A 21,215-nucleotide genomic window follows, 5' to 3' on the forward strand; every position below is an offset into this window, starting at 1 on the left:
ACTCATTGAAGCACCATCCACCACAAAATGCAGGCACATGGTAGATTTCTAATAACAGCCTTTTTGTGTGCACCAGTTTTAACATGCAGAATCTATAATAAAGAATGGCCATTTGAGAAACAAAAGGAAAACACACATGAAATTAGCCAAGATATTTAGTAGCAGCGCCTGTAGACCCTCGCTCACAAGCTAGCGTAACATTTACAGACCCACTCTTGCAGCATTCCACACACTTTGTAATGTTTTGTGCCTGGAAACCTGTTTTTTTTGGCAATGCAACAACAAAAATACGACCTGCATCAAATAAGTTGGCATTGGACATTCAAAAAACAAGCAGTGAGTTCTCCAGTGCTAAGACCATTGAAGTCCAACACACAGCTGATTCTGCAACACCTTAAAATTCAGGAACGGTACAGAGATCAGAAACTCTAAGTTTTGTTTTCTATAGAGATTATTTAATTTCAAAGATGAATGCACGTGGCAGTATAGAGTATATCCATGCCAACTGGCCTTGCCACCAGCCTACCTTTGCAGGAGGAATACTGATTAACACCCATCACAGGAAATGCCTTCACACGTCTTGACACTTGTCTTTGCCATTACCCATGCTGAACCTCATATTCAAGTGAGTAACACTAGAAGTCTTAATTCACTCTAGATCCTTAAGTTTGAAAAAATTTTCCACAGCAGTCTTTATTAGTTGTTAGTGTCTTCACAGAAAGAGAGACAACATCCTCCCAAGTAAACTTGCCTGTATGTTGGAAGTTGAAGGCCTATGTCATTCCGCTACAGCAAAGGACTGTTTCTGCTTGGAAACAGTTTATTGAAGACAAAAAGTATATTCAGATTATACTTGAAACTCAGTTCCTCTTTAGCTACCTGTTTCTCAACTAATTGGGATATTAGCACAACACTCCATCTCAAGGCTGGCTCAGTGAAGCACTTTTCAAATCATATCCTCTCCTTTGCTCAAATCACTCCCTTCCACCAATCTTTCTGTAGGCTTATTTTTGTGTATTGTTACTGCTCAGCACATGTGCACAGGGAGTCTGTCTGCTTATCTTTCAGGAGCTTTTCGTAGTTTGCAATTCTATTGTGTTCCTTAACTAGCACATTCCTTCCAGCACAAATAGCTTCCTTGCTGTTTGTTTCTTCAGTTTAGTCACAGTAATCTCACAATTTACATTATAAGAGGCACTTACTATCCAAGCTTCTAGGCTTATGCTCTTCAGTTTATTTCTTCGGGTCACTCCTCGTAAACATTTTGCAGAACATATTGCCAGAAGAGGTGACAGATCTGCACTGTTTTGTCCTTCCTTCCATCTTCTGAGAATTTAAGGACTCTTCCAACCATAACATTTTTCCTCAATATAATCAACCGTAGATATTGATACTTTTTTTTTTTTTTGCAATCCTAACTTAAGTTTACAACTTTAAATATCAGTTGGAAAACAAAGTAGCCAATGCACATCAAGTTAGACCTTAGCTAGCTAGTATACACGCATTGTCACTTTAACTGGGCCAAAACCATGACAAGAAAAGACATAAAGAATGCATCAAGGAGAGTGCGAGATCTACACAAATTTCTTCTTCCTATTGGACAATGAACGGTAGTGTGGAAGCATGAAAATAACTTGAAAGAGAAGTCAACGGGGTAAAAATAATGTCACCAAAAAAACCAGTACATATCTAAATTTGTAGAACGAGGAGGAATATATAGTGTGTAGTTCATTCATACAGAACCAATTCACATAGTCAAAAGGAGGGAACAGAGCTACAAGTTTACTGTTACTACAATTCATTATTGCATCTGTCATTTGTCCTGTCAAGCAGATGTTTGACTAGCACTAATCTTTTCATTCTTGGGATGCATCTAATTTCTCACTCAACAACTACAAACCCCTACTTCTGCTCTATTTAAATACAACATCTGGGAATTGAGCCACGCTGTTCATGACCTCAAAACTCCTAAGATGATGATTATATTGTCTCTCAGCCTATGTCGCAACCTCTAAGCTAGCTGCATCTCTGCTCCCTTTGTCACTCCCAAGTCTCTCGTCTTGAAATATCTCATAATACACCAAGGTTTATGCTTTTTCTGCTTCTCTCATGCAGAGTTTCACAGTTCTACTCGCAGACATATGAGCAATTACATTTCCTGGATCAACCAAGCTTAAATACACTGGTTTTGGGTCTCAAAGATTGTCCCACTCTTGAACTTCTGATGAAGCAGTCTCACTGCTACGTAAATTACGTTCTAAAATTAAAAACTGAATGAGTACACTAATGCAGACATCCATGTAGATGAAGAGGCTCAGTATATCCTGTTAATAACACACTCAGGACTTTCTCAGATATTCTAGAGCAAGGAAGTCTCTCCAGTTGCCCCAAATACTCCTTTCTCTCAAGAGGGTGTTCCTTTACCAATTGCTGCAAAAGTTTTGCATAATCAAGTTGTAATCTTTCTGGTTTGAACTGCTGGCAGGATGGAAAAAGGTTTCCTAAACGCACTTAAAGGACAGTGGCCAATACTTGCTTAAGGATGGTCAATCTGGAGTTACTACTTCTTTCTTCACGTAGAACTTGTCACTTGACACTCCTCCCCCCGCCCCCCCCCCGCACTAACCTCCACTAACACCTGTAGAGAAGCTCAATATCCATCACACTTCCTCTTTTCTACTCAAGATTGTCCAAGATCTTCAGCCATTTCCACTAGAGGATGCTTGTTTGCACCTGTTTTTGAGATGAAGTTGCCTCTAACAAAACAAAGTGACTCACTAGACCAAAGAGGGCTAGCAAAGAATAACCACCACTAGGAAAGTACTTTCAGATTGTAGGAGTTTATTGCACATCTTGTATAGCGCTGACAGAAGCTACTATGTCAGTACACGAGTTTACCAAAACTTCCCGGCGGCACTCTCCCTCCAGCGTGACAATTAAACAAGCTTTCGATTTAGGGCATTACCAGACCCATCCAGGCTGCCGATCAGGCGGACCAGCGTTATCGCTGGCCCGCACTCGTTACCGCCCAGGCACTGGGACACCCCTCTGCCCCCCCCCCCCCCCCCCCCCAACCCCGGGCTGAAGGCCGGGTACAGGGGCTGACACCTGCAGGGCTTCCCGCCAGGCGAGCCCCAAACCGCCAGCCGAGAGGCACGACTCAAAACCAGCCCGTTTTTTTTTCGCTACGTTTTCCTGCCTTCCTATCGCCCCGTGTTCAGGTTTTCCTCCCGTGAGAGGCAAATGCGAGCTCCTTCACCCCCCTCCCCCCGGCGGCGCCCATCGAGGGCGGGCCCAGGCCCGGCCCCGGCCCCGCGGGGGGAGAAAGGGGACGGCTCCCGCCCCTCCTCCCTATACACACAGGGACGGACTGAGAAAGTACAATCACTGCCTTCCCTTCCGAGGTGGGAAATTTAAAAAAAAAATACTTTTTTTTTTTCCTTATTTATGTTTTTTTTTTAAAAAGCTACAATCCCGCCGCCAGCCTTGCCGCTGGCGAGCACAGCCCGTCCCGAGCCCGCCCGGACAGGTCGGTGCCCCCCGGCAGCCCGCACCCCGCCCACCGCACCCGCTGCTTCCCAAGCTCCCCCTCACGACAGCTTCCCGACTGTCGCGACACAGAGGCCTCGGGGGGGGGGGGGGGGGGGGGGGGGGGCGGACACACAGCATCCCCTCAAACCACGGGGGCCGCGGGCAGTGGTGGGCGACACTTACCGGGCGTATACTGCAGGGGTGAGGCTGGCGAAGAGCCGGCCGAGGAAGGGGGGAGCGCCGGCGGCTGCGGCTCCTTGGGGGTGCCGGCGGCCGAGGAGGGGATGGCGGGGGGCAGCACGAGGTAGCGGTTGGGCTGCGGCAGGCAGCGGAGGCAGACGGAGTGGAGGCAGGGCAGCAGTTTGGGCCGCCGGCTCTGGATGGGCTGCCCGCACACGCCGCAAGTGTCCAACAGGTTGACGGGGGCCACATCCCCGCCGCGCTCCGCCGGGCCCTGCCGGCTCTCGGCCTCGTTCTCTCCGCTCAACGCCGCCGCCCCCGTTCGATCCGCCGGGCAGGGCCCCCCTGCTGCTGCCGCCGCCGCCGCTGTTGCTGCTGTTGCTGCTGTTGCTGCTGTTGCTGCTGTTGCCGCTGCTGCCGCCGCCGCCTCTTCCATTGTCCTGCGCCGGCCGCCGCCGCCGGAGCGCCGAAGGGAGGCGGGGCAGCCCCGCTGCCCCTGCCGCTTCCTTCCCGCCCGCGCCACTGCCGCCCCCGCGCCGACGCCCGCCCCGCGCGGCCCGCGGTGTTTGTGTGCCTGCCCCGCGAGGAGCCTCCCCCGCCGCGCCACACGGCCAACTGCCGCCCGCGCCCCGCCCCTCGCCACGCTGCGCCCCGCCCCTCCCCCCGCCGCGCCACCCGCCCCGCCCCCGCCCTCGTGCCCCGCCACGCCCCCTTCGGGGCCACGCCCCCCCACCGCCTACGTGCGGCGAGCGCTTCTCTTCCCCTCCCCCCGCCCCTACAGGAACCAGCCCGGCCGGCGGCGGAAGCCCCGCCCCTAGAGAGGCCCCGCCCGTGAAAGCCCCGCCCCTCCGCCTTCCCCCCGTGGGTGGCGGTTACCCCTTCTGCGGCCCCGTGGCCGCTGCAGGGCGGCTGCGTGGTGGTTTCCCACGGCGGCGGTCACCCACTGGCACACACCCATCCTTGGGGCCCTTGGGGCAGTGTGCATGCTGTGTTAAAGTGTTCCTACCAGCCCCGCTGAGGCTATGATACTCTCAGCCCCTGCCCAAATGGCCTCTCTCTCCTCTGAGTGTAGGGCCTGGCCTGTGGCTGGTGGTACATGGGCCACTGGGCCGCCCAACAGAGGCTGGGCGAGCGGCCTTGGCCTCTTTGAGAGGCCGAAACAGAGGTTGCCCTCCTCCTCCGCGTTACTTCATGCGGGTGTCCGTGTAAACTTTGGCCCAAGTTTGGTTTGGCGCACCACAGCCATGTTACCATTCCCAGGCGCTTTATCTGACTGAAGCTAATCAGTAAAATTTAAAAAGTACAATGGAAAAGTACAGTTCTGGTTTGGATGTAACATTTTATTGAATCAAATGCTTTAACTTAAGTACTCGTGCAGACATGAAGCACTGCTTACAGTCACAGGTTGACTGTAAACCAACCCATACTCCTCAGAATGTTCCAGATGTCTGTACTTAAAATCCCAAAACAGCCAGCGTGCTTCCCGCTTCCTTGCAATCCCATCAAGACCCTAAGTTCAGACCAGTAATAAATAGGAGCATAAAAAAGCCATACATGACAAAAGAAAAATTTCTTCAGCACATAGAACTGCTGTGTACAGGAGCATTGTCATGATTCAGCATGTCTCACATCCATAATTTACCATGATAACGGGAGAACAATACTACAAGTTGTTTTGGGGGGGTGGGGGAAAGCAGATTTAGCTTTACGATGTAATTGTAAAATAAAATAAAAGTCATTCTCTACTTAAGAATATCAACAGAAGGGACAAGCCATACCTTCTCAACTCATGACCTGCCAATGCGTAGGGAAGAAATGTCACCAGAAGCAGTTGCCTGAAGCAGACCTTCAGCCTCCCAGTCCACCTGCCTCTCTCCCTTTGCTGAGACTTAAGTGGTAAGGCAGAGCCTCATCATCCTCTTACTCGCATCCCACGCATACCAGCTTGGCTATCCAACACCCTGCGACAGATGTTCTAACAACTCCTTGTGATGGGAGCTAACACACTGAGAGTGTGTAACTGTTAATGATGAAACGGGTTTGGGAATTAAAGCTAAGGATGATGGTGCAGGTTCCGTAAGGTGAGAAAGTATCAAAAATGCCATTAGAATGGATCTGTCAGGAAGCAGGCAATAACTGGAGTACGTTTGATTAGTTTTAATAGCAAACATGATCAGAAAGTCAACGAATAATGTACTTGTGAGGGATGACAGCAAGTCATAAGATCATCAAACGAAATGATTTTTGTAACTAGTATAAGCTGTTTCTCCAATAGGTATCAACACAGGAAAACAGAGATATTATCAAACAGTACAAAAATCACTCTGCAAAGGATCTGAGCAGACACTTTGTTGGAAATTATGATCCCCATAAGCCAGCATCCCAGAGATTAGTAAAATGATATGATTATGTTTCCTGCAAAGTTTGTTTGCTTGGAGTGTTTGCAAAGCTCACACGAACTGTGCTGTAAAATCTGTAGTCGCGTGGCTTCGGAACAGCATCTGATTTAAAATAAATATTTGAACTTCTATGATTTATTTTGAATGTAGAGCCCTACTTGGCTTCCTGCTAGCAGTGGCATCATATTAGGAGTACTCAGGACAGGAGCAAAAAGCATTAAGGAGGAAACAAAATAACCATCTCAAAATAACTAGCCGTGCAGTATAGGAAGACAAGAGTGAAGGAAAAAGCTACGTGTAACTGCAATGCTCTGACAAAATGTGGAAACAGTTAATAAAAGATGCTACACCCCATTGTACTCACCTGCTTTGGGACTACAGCTACACTGCATCTGGCCAACAGAGACCCCAGACAGAGCTGGCTTGGGACTGCTCATGAGAGGCGATGCCGACAAACCCACCCATGGGGCAATACGCGCTGTACTGTCTTCAGTCTGAGAACAGCTGATGGTTTTGTTTAGTTGACTACAACTCTTTGAGTGCAGCCATCCAGCCAATTCCTTATCCACCAAGTGGTCCATCCATCAAACTCCTGTCTCTCCAATTTAGAGACAAGGGTGTCGTGTGGGACAGTGTCAAATGCTTTGCACAAGTCCAGGTAGATGATGTCAGTTGCTCTTCCCTTATACACCAATGCTGTAACCTCGTCGTAGACGGCCACCAAATTTGTCAGGCACTATTGGCCCTTACTGAAGCCAAGCTGGCTGTCACCAATCACCTCCTTAGTTTCCATGTGCCTTAGCGTGGTTTCCAGGAGGATCTGCTCCATGATCTTGCCAGGCACAGAGGTGAGACTAACTCGCCTGTAGTTCCCCAGGTTTTCCTTTTTTTCCTTCTTAAAAATGAGGGTTATGTTTCCCCTTTTCCAGTCAGTGGGAACTTCACCAGACTGCCACAACTTCTCAAATATGATGGACAGTGGCTTAGCACCTTCATCTGCCAGTTCCCTCAGGTCCCGTGGATGCATCTCAGCAGGTCCCATGAACTTGTACACCTTCAGGTTCCTTAGATGATCTTGAACCTGCTCTTCTGCTACAGTGGGTAGTTCTTCATTCTCTCACCATTGTCTTTTGTGACTTGGATGGTGTGGCTAGGGCACTTGCTGGTGAAGAACGAGGCAAATAAATTGCTGAGTACCTCAGCCTTCTCCATGTCTCAGGTAACCAGATGTCTTGTTTCCTTCTGGAGAGACACTGCTTTTTCCCTGGTCTTCCTTTTATCCCAAACATACCTTTAAAAGGTTTTCTTGTTGCCCTTGACATCCCTGGCCAGATTTAATTCCGTCAGGGCTTTGGCTTTCCTAACCTGGTCCCTGGCTGCTCAGACAATTTCTCTGTATTCCTCCCAGGCTTTCACCCTCCTTGCTTTCACCCTCTGTAGGCTTCCTTTTTGTGTTTGCACTTGTCCAGAAGCTCCTTGTTCATCCCAATTAAAGCAAATTCCAGAAGCAGTATTATTGCTCCAGCATTTTGCCTTCTGTTTAGATATACACTTTGTGACCACAGTCTAGACCTTTGCCATTTGTAATCTAGATTCCTGCAACACACTCCACAAAAAGTTGCCATTCAGAAACTTCAGCTGCAGAAGGAAATGGCTGCTGACTACCCAGCAGAATTTCTCATTGGAGGTCTCATAACTAGGAGCTCCTTACACTCAGAATTTGCTTACTGGCTCTGATTTCTTCCTTTTGTCTCTGCTTCGGTTTGTCTCCTCCCTGTATTTCTAGATTGTCTAGTAGTCAATCACTTGACCTTACAAAACACAGCCCTTCCCAGATTACCCCAAAACATCGGCATGTACATTTCCTCCTCCTGAGACAGCCATGTGACACTAAACAGCCTCTTTCCAAAGTTTTTTTTGTAGACCAAAACAAAGCCATGGGGCTTGCAGTGTGATCTGAACAGCTCATTTGATCCTTTATGTGGCAACAGTGAAGGAAGTGGCAGAGGAGACTCAGCGCTTCATCTGTATCATTAAAAAATGCTTTTGCCACTGTGGTCATCCAAGAAGTGGATATAGCAGCTTTTTGGCCAGACTCCATTACCAGCAACATGAAGCAGTCACTAGGAGGTTCTGCTCCAGGATATACAGCATTTTCTAGTTTGGCTTCCCTTGAGAAAATGGGTGTCTTAATATATGGTTGGTTCTGCTGTTGAGTGAAATCCATAAAATATAAAAGATGTTCACTGGGGGCAAGATGAGTGCATCAGAAAGTCACAGTTAGGGAGATGTAATATATTAACCTTTCCAGCAAGGTTCTTCCAGTGAAGAAGAACAACTTTCCATACTAGAACAGCTGAAATAAGCATGGAATGAAGGTAGTGCCTCCCTAGCTATGATGGCTAAATTAAGAATTAATCTAGAATATGGCTTGGGCTTGTAGACGGCCTGTTTGAACTCCAGAATTAAGAACCTGTAAAGCTATAGTAAATTACCTACTAGTCCTCTCAGCCAGGAGAGAGTAAGAGAAACTTGGTTCGGGTAATTTTCTTAGGATTTTAAACTTCCTGTTTTCTATACTTCACTCACACAACATATACACAACCATTACAAAATCTTTTCTTCTTTCACAATCGACAAGAGATTTACTTGACCAGCTTGGTCTCAGCTGGAAGCTCATCACAGATGAGGCTAGATCCAACACCCTGAAGTGGGCCAGCTGCCCTGTGATGTTTCCAGTGCTCCACCCAACGTGCCTCGACTGTAAACTATGGAATAACATCACCACTGCACAACTTCCCATTAGTTTCATTTTCAGAGAAGTCACTGTGCTTTTGTAAATTAACCCTGGGGTCATCCCATGAGGTCCCCTTTCATGGAAAAGAGGCCTGCCTAAGGGGTGAGGCAATGTGCCAGTTCTGAACGCCTAGTATTAGATTAAAACTGCTGAAAATTACCATGGTGTCCACAAATCTTTTTTCTTCCAAAATTTATTTTTTAGGGTTAACCTTCACTTTCATAGAATATTCCACAAACACATGGAATTAGCAAGGCTAAACAGGAACACATCCCAGAAAATGTCCCCTACTGTTGTTTTATTTTACAGGTCCCATCTCTAATCCCCAGTGGACCTTTGGAGACCTGCATTGCCCCTAGGGATGAGCAGGATGCTAGGACTGCCTGTGCAGAGATGCTGTGGTTGAAAATGGAGTCTCTTCTCCCTTCCAAGTCCCTGTGCTCCCTGGTTGTACAGCCTCGATGGAAGCGGTGCATCTCAGGGTTGCAAGCACAGACCGGCCTAGCCATAATTTGAAAGTGCAGTTGCAAGCCAGCCCCTGATGAGTTAAACTCAGACATTCATCCAAATAACCAGGCCAACAGACCATATTCCTAAATTATCACAGGGCAGCTCCAAAACCGTCACATCCGGTTTCTTTCCTGACACATAAAAGGCCAGAAATAGCTTTCTGCAGCAGCACAAGTAACCCCATAGGGTATTAGACTCATTTCAAGGAACTCGGGAATTATCCAGTGGGGGCCACAGCTTCTGTTGATAAATCTCAGTAATCTCAGGAATTATAAGGTAGGGGATATAGCTGTAGCTCCTGTAGATTTGAAGTTCAGTAATAATTGAGTGCTTAGCTCCCTGCCTGTCTGAGCACTTCCCGGAGCTCCTGTCTCTTTATCTGATGAGAGTTTCCTACTTGGGTTCTTGTTAGCTTTAGTGCTGTTGTTAAAAAAAAAAAAAATGAGACATTGCAAACTCCTCTTAAGGTATGTTTCTGGGAAGGTCCGAAGAGAATTTGGACTACAGAACAGTGTTTCTCAAGTCACCTGGCTCCATTGGGAGACTGTAACCCACCAGGATGAGATTCTGCCCTGCCTTAATTCCTGAAAAGGGACTTTCTAAACTTGTTTTTCTTTTTTTAGGGAGGGTGGGTGAGGAAAAAATTGTTACTTTAACAACCATTTTCAGCATCAGTAGTGATGGTAGTAGGTGAATGCATGTGGAAAGGAAGCCCCATATGACATCTTTTTTTCACTTCCCTAGTGTAAGTCTTTAGCTGTAAGGAGAATCAAAACTTCATTTAACAAAAGATTCCCAGGTTTCAGAATGTGCTTCCATTCAGATTAGGAAAATGTTTCCTCAACTTTAAAGTACTTTGTAAAGAAAAGCTTTTGAGACATAGTCTGAATTTGATTAAAAACTATGTTTTCAATAAAAGTATTTTGTTTGGATTTTGGTCTTTCATTTATTACTATGTTAACTAAATGTTATACTGCAACATAAAGTATTTGACATTGTTGGGTTTTTTTCCCCAAAAACGTCTAAATACGTTTACCAGATTACCAGAACTTTTACTCCAACCTCAGAGTTTTCTGAAGCATTTTTATTAAAAAAAAAAAAAAACTTAAAAAAATAATTAAAAAAAAAATCCCCAAACCTCTGCAGGCTGCAAAAGAAAACAGTCATTATCTCGTTACCGGGATTCCTACTGCCACCTCGCTTGCTGACCCCACCTGGTTTTCAGTAACGCCTTCACAGGCTGTGCCATTTTTTTTGCCCATAGATCTTTGGCTGAGTACCCACAGTAAGGTACATTTTGTTCTCTTTTTATTCTTAATGAGTGTCAGAGGTTTGTTTTCCCTCTTGTTGACAACAGATCACATTAAATTACTAAGAACAGCCCAGGACCTAAAGTACATTCATTTTCACTTCTGTTTTGAAAAGTGACTTTAAAATGGAGTTATGCAATCACATATTTATTTTTCCAATGATTTTAAGGTCAAATACACCCTTTACGTGTGTTTTTTAAAGTATTAATCTATCTGTTAGGTTATTGCAACTTGCAGTCTAAAGGTCATGATATTCCTTCATGATCAACAGTACTCCTAATATACCCTTATTTTTGACCAGAAAGTCCCTTTTTTTTCAATTTAGGCTTTCAGGGGCATCTATATGAATCACATCAAGGAATCAACTGGGAAGAATAGAATCGCTCTCTTTCACTTCATTTTAAATATTGTGTATATTCAGAAATGCCCTACTTTGCACACAGGCATTACATCTGTATGAAGGATTTGCATCAGTGTGACTAAATTGATTTTGCTGCATCATTGCACATTTGCTTAATGTAAACAAGGCCTTTACTGTTGGCTATGCTGAACTAACAATAAAAAAAAAAAAAGGCAATGAAAACTTTCTCTAAAGTTGTTGGAGATAGGATTCTGAATACACATACAGGGAAAATAGGAAGGGTTGGTTTGCTTTACGTGTTGCTACTTTTACAGAGTGAGTTTTCAATGAAGCAAAGCTTATTAGAAAATTCAGAATCTGCCAATTTAAGACAAAGGAGCATGCTACAAATTTCCTAGCAAAAAGATATAGCTAACCTTATCGTGGTTACTGAAAAAATTATTTACTGTAGCAATTAGCCGGTAAATAAAATGTTCACCTCTTAAAAAGCCTCTGAGCTGTTTAGAGTTTCCCTCTCCTTGTGTCCCAAGTCACATCCACACAACTTAACCGAACACACAGTGGACAACAGGCACCACGACCAACTGGAGCCAAACCAGCTCCTATGTTTTGTTATGCAACTTCTCTGAACAGCCCTGAATAGAGGGTGGGACAAAGAAATAGAGGATAAAAAAGTCACAATCCTGGCTAAAACCCACAGTGGAAAGACATAGGACTGCATTACCTGGAATAACAGCTTCTGAGCCCTGCAGCCATCTGTGTCTGGACAGATGTAAAGACTGTTGCATGCAAAGTTCAAGGCTCTTACCTGACCTCTCCGCTCTGAAAGTCTGCTTTGGAATGGCAGACATGGCACTCTGACTTGTTTAAGCCCCAAGACTTAAGGGATAATATATCCTAAGCCTCTCCAATTTTTTTTAATTCTGTCATCTCATTAATTTCTAGGGGATATATGATATTGAAATTAAAGGTAATAGAATATAAATATGGGAACTTTAGACAGATAATATCTTAACCTCACACATTTTACTCTCAATGATCACAGAATCATGGAATGGTTTGGGTTGGAAGGGACCCCTCTGTCCTGGGCAGAGACACCTTCCAATAGACCAGTCTGGTCAAAGCCCCAATACCAGCCTGGCCTTGAACACTTCCAGGGATGGAACATCCACAACTTCTCTGGGCAACCTGTTCCAGTGCCTCACTACCCTCATAATGAAGAATTTCTTCCTTATATCTGATGTGCATCTACCTTCTTTCAGCTTAAAGCCATTACCCCTTGTCCTGTCACTACATGCCCTCATAAAAAGTTAGCACAAGGCATTTATGGATCTAGGCAAATACTGAACATCTAAGAGCATTTTCAACTCAAAGTCTTTGTGTTTGTTTAGCATCTGGGGGAGAAGAGTGGGAGACAGGCAAAATTAATTTTGCTTTTACTTTTCCATATGCAGTTTTCAGCTGTAGAGAAATTCCTTCCTGCGGTTACAATTTGGCATACAACTCTTTTGGAAATAGTGCCCATGTTAAAGTGGTGCCACCTTAGCTGCTCAAATGTTCAGCCATGGCCTACAAGAACATAGCACTTCTAAATGACAAATAAGATATCTTTTGTGTTCCAGATTTTTTGAAGGGCAGGGGGTTTTCATCCTTCTGTTGGCTACTGGAAAGAAACTGTTTAAAAATCAACTACTGTGCCTGTGGCAACTCTACTGTCCCATCACAACAGAGTTATAGAGCGTTGATGATACCCTGATGCCCATGTTTCATCTTCCCAGTCATACTCTCCTCTTGCTTTAAAATAAAGGGGCGATTCTTAATTATATTTATGATGAGAAACAGTATTCTACAAACTAAAAAAGAATATGTAAGGTGACAGAAATATCTAATTATTACAAGCTGAGATGCACACCTGTTCTTGGTTCCATCCAGTCTCTCTCTTATTAAATACCCCAACAGGGTGGCAGTCGCTGGAGGAACCCTGCAGCATCCCAACCAACTCCTTTGGTACCAACTGGGAAAAGGGCAATTAACCATAAGATCAGAGGCTCGTAATTCACATGGATCAATGAATGACTATTGATTTATGGTGTTATGTGAATTTGGAGCAGGCCATTCTATGTCCCTCTGGCAGATTCAGAGGGAAAATTTACATGCCAAAAATGCCACTTTATGCTCCTTTACATGGATGTAGCGAATAGTAGGACTGGAGGTTTGCATGATCCAAAATACTGTTTGCTGGCATACAGGCAAAATTGAAGAGGTTAAGACTGATACTAACTTTTGTATCTGTTGATTTGCTGTATTTAAAATTCATAGTATTAATAGAGGAGTCAAAATGGGGCTTTGTATTGGTGTGGACCTTCAGAAGTACTGGTAAGGAGAGAAAAACAGCCGTAAATCATGATTCTGTTATATTTCCTATGAAACTATGCAAGCGCTGTTACACCTCTTAGAAATGTTCTTACCAAACACTGTCATATTCTACCCCTCTTTGATTAGTACCTTAGTACATATTTTTGTTTATATTTGGAGAGGTGTCAGCACTGTGCAGCCGTATAATACTGTGACAAAACCTACTCCTTCACTCACGTGTGTATTTCCATCCTAAATCAAATCTGAGTGAAGCAAGCAGAGTTTGGCCCTAAATTGGAGAGCTTTGTAAGCAGAAGCTGTGTACTACAGTCACAGAAATCTGACCTCCAGATCTGTGGAGCTGCATATTTATGATTTTCCAATGCTTGAGTAGATTTTAAAATAAACCAGTCTGTAAATACAAGGGAAAATCTAACTGCAGCGTTATGAAGCTGTGCAATGCAGCACTCCAGATTTGTTTTCTTCACAACTCTGTAGAACTGTAGGCAATATGTAACTAACTAAATGCCTAATTTGTTTCTTTTACTTCTTTTCAAACAAGCCGTACCCCAAAGGAATATTTTAGTACTCTACAGTATCATGAATTTTAATGTATTTTTTGAAGGTATCATTTGACTTTTCAGCTAGGATCAAGGGTGATGGTTCATTCATTAGAGACGTACTCTGGAATTAAAGGCAACTGGATTGACTTTTTATGTATATATCATATACTTCCCTGAGCAGATTAGTGAGTCTATAGCTCTCTTTGCATTTACACAAAAATAGCTTTTTGCTGTCCCATGGGCACATTGTGAGGGACCTCAAAGACTCAGATGTCTCACATATTGTTGTAATTGGAAGGCATATAAAATGTTCAGCAGGCAAATATCCTAAATGTTAAAATGAAGTTGGAACTCAAAAGTAATTTCTAATTTGCCATTATTGCCATCCACTAAAAGAGTAAAATAAGAATACTGGGAATTTTTTCTTGGTCTCAAGTAATGACTTGGGTGCATTTTGCTCCATCTTGGGACAAAACACACTTTGCTAATGACATAATTTTCATATCAGATATAGAGCAAAACAAAGTTACTCCAAGTTATTTGGAATATAACTGAGATTATTACTGAGATTATACTGTATTAAAAAGAACATAGCAAGGATGTCCAAGATTCAGATTGTCAGCAAATATGATTCAGTGTAACTCCACTGAAGCAGCTAGAACTAGACCAAATTGGACATCCCGGCAGTCCATCCTAGTGTCCCTACTCACAGTTTTGTAGTGACTGAAATGTTAGTTCACCTTTACAAAACACATGATTTTATTTCTTTGCTTCTACTTGATTAATCACAGTTGAGTGACAAACTGAGAAGGTTTAATGTAAAAATGGATCTGAATAGTATCAGTATCAAGTGATTAATGTTACAACTCTTTTTCCCTTGAGAAAATTAAAGAACCAGAATAGGAGTGGTTAAAAAAATGTGCATTAGCTTAGAAGAAACACCATTTTCTGCTATGATAAAACTACATAACAGCATAGTCAGTTGTCCACTGAATTGTAGAAGACAGGAAGGAAGTTGCTTTGAATTACTTATGGTTATCCAATAGACCAGTGCAGAATTTTTCCATTCTGTAATTTTTCTACGGATTTGCCCGGATACGAATGCTAAATAGCTTAAGTTACCAATTCTCGCTCTTGCCACTGGAATGTGATGCCACAGTCCAACATCTTTCACAGTTTTGGATGCATTTGTAATGTTTTTCTTTCATTTTCCTACCTCATTTTTCCTACACACATTCTTCTCTATCAAAAAAAAAAAAAAAAAAAAAAAATTGTTCTCTCTCATTGTCAGTATCAACATTTGCAGTATCTGCAGTAGTAGCACCCTCTGATATTTTTTTCCTGAATGTAATATTCTGTTCCATTTCAATCTTTCCATGCCTTTGCTCACATTTTGCCGCACTTGACTGCCTTCTTCCCAATTTCGCTGTGTTTCTGTTGCAGCCTTTACGCTTTCCTGCCAGCACTGTGTCAGCTCTGTGCTGACTGCAATCACATCCCAACAGCGTTACCATGAGATTGTGTCAGAGCAGAGTCATGCAGTAGTCATATTAGATACAGCACACTCTTCTTATACCATTACCTATAATGTGCTGCAGCCAAGGCACAGGGTTATATTAAGAAAAATGCCTGAGGCCTTTCAGAGGAAATATAGGGAGCTGAAGAAAAACAATGTTTCAAATAAAAGGGAAGGGCCTCTTCCACTTCCACAAGGTAGAGGAAAAAAGAGACTCTGTTAGTGATATTGCAAGCCCCTAAAAGTTGAGTGGTTCAGACTTACAAGCAACCAGCGATTGCCTCTCATGTGTCAGTCTTGATAAAAGCAGTAATTCAGTCTTTCTCTCTTCAGGCTGTGGTCCTGTGGCCATCGCCAGCTTGGTGGAGCCTAGAAGTGCTGTGATCAGGCAATGAGAGGGAAACAAGGCAGATCTGCAACCATGCTTTGGGTACCGTAAGAGCTGGTGTGCTAGAACATGAGAATACCGAGAGCTTTTGGGCTCTCTCTGTAACCTGCTCAGCCAAAGACGTTGCTATATGTTGGGTTACAAGCCCTTCCTCTGGGCTTGCTGGGGGAGCATGGTTTAGATCAATGGGGAAAAGAGGAAAATAAAATAATAGCTCAGGTAGAAACATCTTAGTTTGGCCAGACCGGGAGCCTGGAGATCAAAAGGGTTGGACACATTAAGCAGATTTCACTGAAACAAAGAAAAAACTGGTATATGGCTTAAGGTAATGGGCTGTCTTGCCCAGATTCTGATGTTTAACACAAAGTGGGGAAGAAGAGGGGAAAAAAAAGGAAATACGTACTTGACCAACCTTTAATTCTTTTCCAATGGACTTACAGTGTTTGGGTGAAAAGAGGTATTCCCCAGCTAGCCTTCTGTAGCCTGAACATGGAAATAAATTTCATTTTCCTGTAGCAGTTCACTCCAGCACATCCTTAAACAGCTGATTTCTCTATCTTGCTTGTTAACAAATATACATAAATATAAAAATTTAAACAAAGTCACACCAAAATCTGCATACAAGTATATAACAAGAGGGAAGAGTAAACCATGTTGATTGGAGAATATACAATAATTGGAGAATAGATGCTTCCATAATTTTTCTTATTTGCAATCGTAGGAAAAAACCTTTCAAACATGGAAAATACCCTGTCTTTTAGATTTTGTTCCAGAGCTTGTCATTACAGAACAGTTTCTTAAATATCAAGTAAAACTAAGCTAAAAGAAAAAGGGTTGCTTCATGGCATTCCCTCAAGAATTTTGCCTAGTGCAATGCGAGCAGGCTGCCATTCCCTTACATAGAACTGTGACCTAAGCCAAGGAAAAGAATGTCGGTAGACATAGTAGTTAATACACTGTCTATTGTTCTGATACTCACCGAGCATCCCCATAAAATTAAGTGCATTTCTCTGAAGCCATCACAATTTCTTTTTGCTTTTAGCTGCACTAGTGCTAACTGACATGTTAGGGCGGGAGTTGGTTATGCAGCTTACGGGGTGAATTGGTTTGTATCCAGACATAAAATGAGTTGTCTTGCAGAATGATATAAGGGGATTTAACTTTGCTGAGTCAAATTTCAGTAAAATAAATAGACCCAGAGGGTCAAGTGTATTAAAGCAACTGTGTCACTGTAACAAAACTATATTGCTAAACATGTTTCGGGATAGAGTTTGAGGTTTCAAATGCATAAATCTTAGCTTTCTTATTCCCATGACAACATGAACCACACCAGATCTTTTAAACCCTTTATTAAAGACAGAAAAAAAAGAAGGGACAGAAAGAATAAAAAAAAAAAAAATGGAATGCAGAAAATTAAGACTTTCATTTAAAAAATCTCTAGTTTCCATTCGCTGTTAAGAATCTGTATGAGGAAAACACCGTTGTTTAACAGGCTTCAAGAGACAGTAAGAAAGAAAATGTATTGTTGTTTTTATTTTAGAAAAGAGAGTTATTCAGTTCACTGAGATAGGCTGGAACTGCTACAGGAGCTGTTGTCCTTCCCTGGAGAGGGAGGCATATGACCAAGGGACAAAGATGGCACAAGCAGCCTCTCACTCTGATGTTGGCTCTGAATAGCAAGTTCATTGCTAGAAAAACTCCAGCACAGCATATTGTCTGCTGGTCACACAGAAACATGGAAATTGCAGCAGTGCCCTGCTGTCTGTAAGACAGCTTTTTGGAAGCTCACTGCTAGCACCATCATGGCAGCTCTCCAAAGGACGTAGCTTTACCATCTCAAGCAGACTCTTCTTAAACAGAAAACAAAGGGAAACACATGTGAAAGAGGAAAGAACAAGGGAGGAAAGGAAAAGCACAAACCAGGGGGCTGTGATGGTCTCATTCCAGGTGTTGTTCAGAATTTAGCCTACACAAGTGGAGGTATGAAGCCATCTGGATTCCTCCTTCTGGCCCAATCCTGTCTGTACACCTTTCATGTTGATAATAAATGCCCAGTGCAAAGGAGTCACAGTAAACTGCCTGCAGGGGATGGGGCAAATGATTGCAACGATACTGGGTTGTGCTTCCGCTGTCTATCTATGTTAGAATCATAGAATCGTAAGGTTGGAAAAGACCTCCAAGATCATCAAGTCCGACCACCAGACCAACATCGCCATGCCTACTAAACCATGTCCTGGAGTGCCCCGTCTACACGTTCTCTGAACACCTTCACAGATGGTGACTCTACCACTTCCCTAGGCAGCCTGTGCCAGTGCCTGCCTCTTTCAGTTAAGAAATTTTTCCTAATATCCAACCTAAACCTCCCCTGCTGCAACTTGAGGCCATTTCCTCTTGTCCTATCGCTAGTTATTTGGGAGACCTCCCTACAACCTCCTTTCAGGTAGCTGTAGAGAGCAATGAGGTCTCCCCTCAGCCTCCTCTTCTCCAGACTAAACAATCCCGGTTCCCTCAGCCACTCCTCATAAGACTTGTGCTCCAGACCTTTCACCAGCTTCGCTGTCCTTCTCTGGATGTGCTCCAGCAACTCCACGTCCTTATTGTAGCCCAAAACTGTACACAGTATTCAAGGTGTGGCCTCACCAGTGCCTACTATAGGGGCACAGTCACTTCCCTCATCTCCCTGCAGTTTGGGTCAAATTTTGCATCTTTGCAGCTCACGAGGTTAGGTGCACCAGAGAGGCAGAACAGCCTATCCTTTCATGATTTTGCTCATCAGTGAGTTTTACTTTCCAGTATGTCAATTTTGTCCCACTAATTCTAGTTTCACACTTTTATTCTTTACTGGACATGATTTCAGTGTAGTCCTTAGGGCTTATAAGTGGGTCTTTTTTTTTTCTTGAAAAAACTATCGTTTTGTCTTTAATTTTTACTGACCTTTGCAAATTATTTTATGTAACAGGCAGAGCTGTACACTGGTCACCTTGAACTATTTAGAGCATAGGCCTTGGCACAGCAGGATCTAATTTTTCTTGTTTGCAAGGACATTTCTTATCTTCTCTAAGGAATGCAAGTCTGTACAGTGGTCATTAAAGATATTAGAATGCTTTTTATGAGATTAAATGTTTCAATCCTGTTGTCCTAGCTAAACAATATGAAATTGTATTATTCAGGGCTTTTTGCTTGACACACATTCTCAAGGGGAACTAGTGTAAAACAATTCAGACATGTCTGATGTGTCTGACAGAAAATGTGCTGTGCTTAAAAATTTTGATATCTTCTGTGAAAAAGTCTAGATCTCTCAAGTTTGGTACAAGGCCTTAAAATCTGATAGAAGATAACATTTGTGTCAGGGACGTGTTGTTTTTCTCTTACATGAAATAAGTGTATGAAAAGTCATGGTACGTGTTTAATAAAGAGGAGTTTGATTTTAACAGCAAACTTTCCTAAAGATCCATCCAAGATGCCTCTGAATAGGCATCTGCTGCTCTGAGCTGTATGAGGTCTAGGCACCCAAACAGAAAGCAGGGGGCCTGCCTTCCTGTGGTCCCAGCAGCCCTGTTGTTGGAATCAAGAGCACAGAGGACAGAGTTGTTCAAATGCACTGTGGAAAAAATGTCAGACAGATATACTGGATCCCAGAGCTGTGGCTAGATGAGGAATGGGGTCGGGAGGAGGGATTGGGGAGTTAGGGCGGTCCAGCCAAGTAGGCTGGGAGCAAATAATGTCATACTGGAAGCGAGAAGAGAGCTAATCAGGTTGAGAGATCTGGAGCTGGGATCCACTGTGACTTGCTGTAGGAGGAGACTGGGTCTGGGATGAAGTGGGGAAGGCAAAGAAGGAGGATGGCGGGAGGCCGGAGGAAATCAGATTAGCTTACATTTGGAGCATACATGTACCTGATTACTGCCACCTCAGCTAAGAAGCAAATCTTTGGTTCATGTTTCTCACCAGTGCCCATCGGTGATCCTCTTCTGGGAGTGCTTTACTCAGAGGATGACAACTTGTGACTGGTAGTGGCACTCCATTAGCTTCAGTAGCAGAAATATGTGCTAATTCTGCAGTTCTCAGTCTGCTGAGGAAAGTGAGGTATTGTGATGAAATTCATCTCTTTACAGCCTGTTTTCATTTTTCTACCTTTTTTTCTGTTTAAGAAAATAAATAAATTGTTAAAGAACATTAACGAGCTTGCTAAGTCAAGCAATTGAAATAGGAAATATCAGAGTCAAATAAATTATGTCTATTCTGTTTAATTAATTTTTCCTGATGTGATATTAGGAGCTTATCTCCCTGTCTTATTCCTGTGTAGCCTGGTAAGTAATTTGCCCAAACTCATTTACAGCAGACAATATGCTAATACAACGTAAATATTTCTTCAAGTATGTCTTTTTTCATATGTCTTTGCTACACAGGCTTGTTGTGTGCTCTCTGTGAGTTAGTACAGTGGAAAAACAAGAACGCAACTATGCAGTCATCCTGATTTATCTGTTTTGTACATTGTGCCTACTGCCCTCGCATTTAATCTCGGTTGTTTCCAGGCTCTGCACTCTAGTCACAGACTGCCTTTCCATCTCTGCATAGTATCTAGAATATTTTGACTTACGGAACAATAATGCCAAGGTAATTTCCCCAAATATTTACACAATATAAAGGACCCTTTGCTCTCTCAGGGGAGTAGCCTAATGCTGCCTAAGCAGAAAATGAAAAGTTCAGAATATTTTTCAAAGGAAAATAGGGGCTCATGTTTGTGTCTTGGCTCACATTCCCTCTGTCTTGCCTTAATGTTCCAGCTTGTGTGAGCTATGGCTGAACCTGCCAGATCAGCCTAGAGAGACAAGGTCTTGTATCAGAAGTCATTGTTTTCACAGAGATTAAATTAATCCAATATTAATCCAAGAAAATTACTGAAATTGTTGAAGAGTCTTAGCTGTTCCTAAGGCTTGTGGCTGCTCGACCCAGCCAATAGCCTGCACAAGAGCAGAGCTGCAGTGGGAATCCGAAGGAGAAGTCATCCATTAGCAGATAATAACAAAAAGTACAAGTTGGCCTGTTGTTCTCTGCCGTGGGGACTCTTGGTGCAGACCTGGCTGTTGCGGCCATAGGACCAGGGTGTGGGAGCTGGCAGGGGAGGGCAGGACAGGCAAGCACACTGCTTTGTCCCCAGTCAGTGTTGGGAGCTCATCTCCACCTCTTATGGCTGCCCAGCCTGCTAGGGAATTAACCCAACCTCATTTACAGCGGAGAATATTCTAAAACAGTGCAAGTATGTCTTCCAGTCTATAATTGAATGCTCTAATTATAACAAAAT

The 21,215-nt window shown here is 43.5% G+C and overlaps 1 protein-coding gene across 1 annotated transcript in view; it reads right to left on the bottom strand.

Moving 5' to 3' along the window:
* The window catches only part of TRIM24 (tripartite motif containing 24), a 65,528-nt gene extending 61,320 nt beyond the window's left edge, over window positions 1–4,208 (bottom strand). The window contains exon 1 of the mRNA XM_086754664.1: window positions 3,715–4,208. Coding sequence (XP_086610790.1) covers window positions 3,715–4,147 — 433 coding nt within the window. The 5' untranslated portion in view covers window positions 4,148–4,208. The remainder of the gene's footprint in view (window positions 1–3,714) is intronic.
* Between the last annotated feature and the right edge of the window lie 17,007 nt (window positions 4,209–21,215).

Source organism: Chlamydotis macqueenii, chromosome 1, assembly GCF_036417535.1.
Source record: "Chlamydotis macqueenii isolate bChlMac1 chromosome 1, bChlMac1.mat, whole genome shotgun sequence".
Classification (NCBI taxonomy): domain Eukaryota; kingdom Metazoa; phylum Chordata; class Aves; order Otidiformes; family Otididae; genus Chlamydotis; species Chlamydotis macqueenii.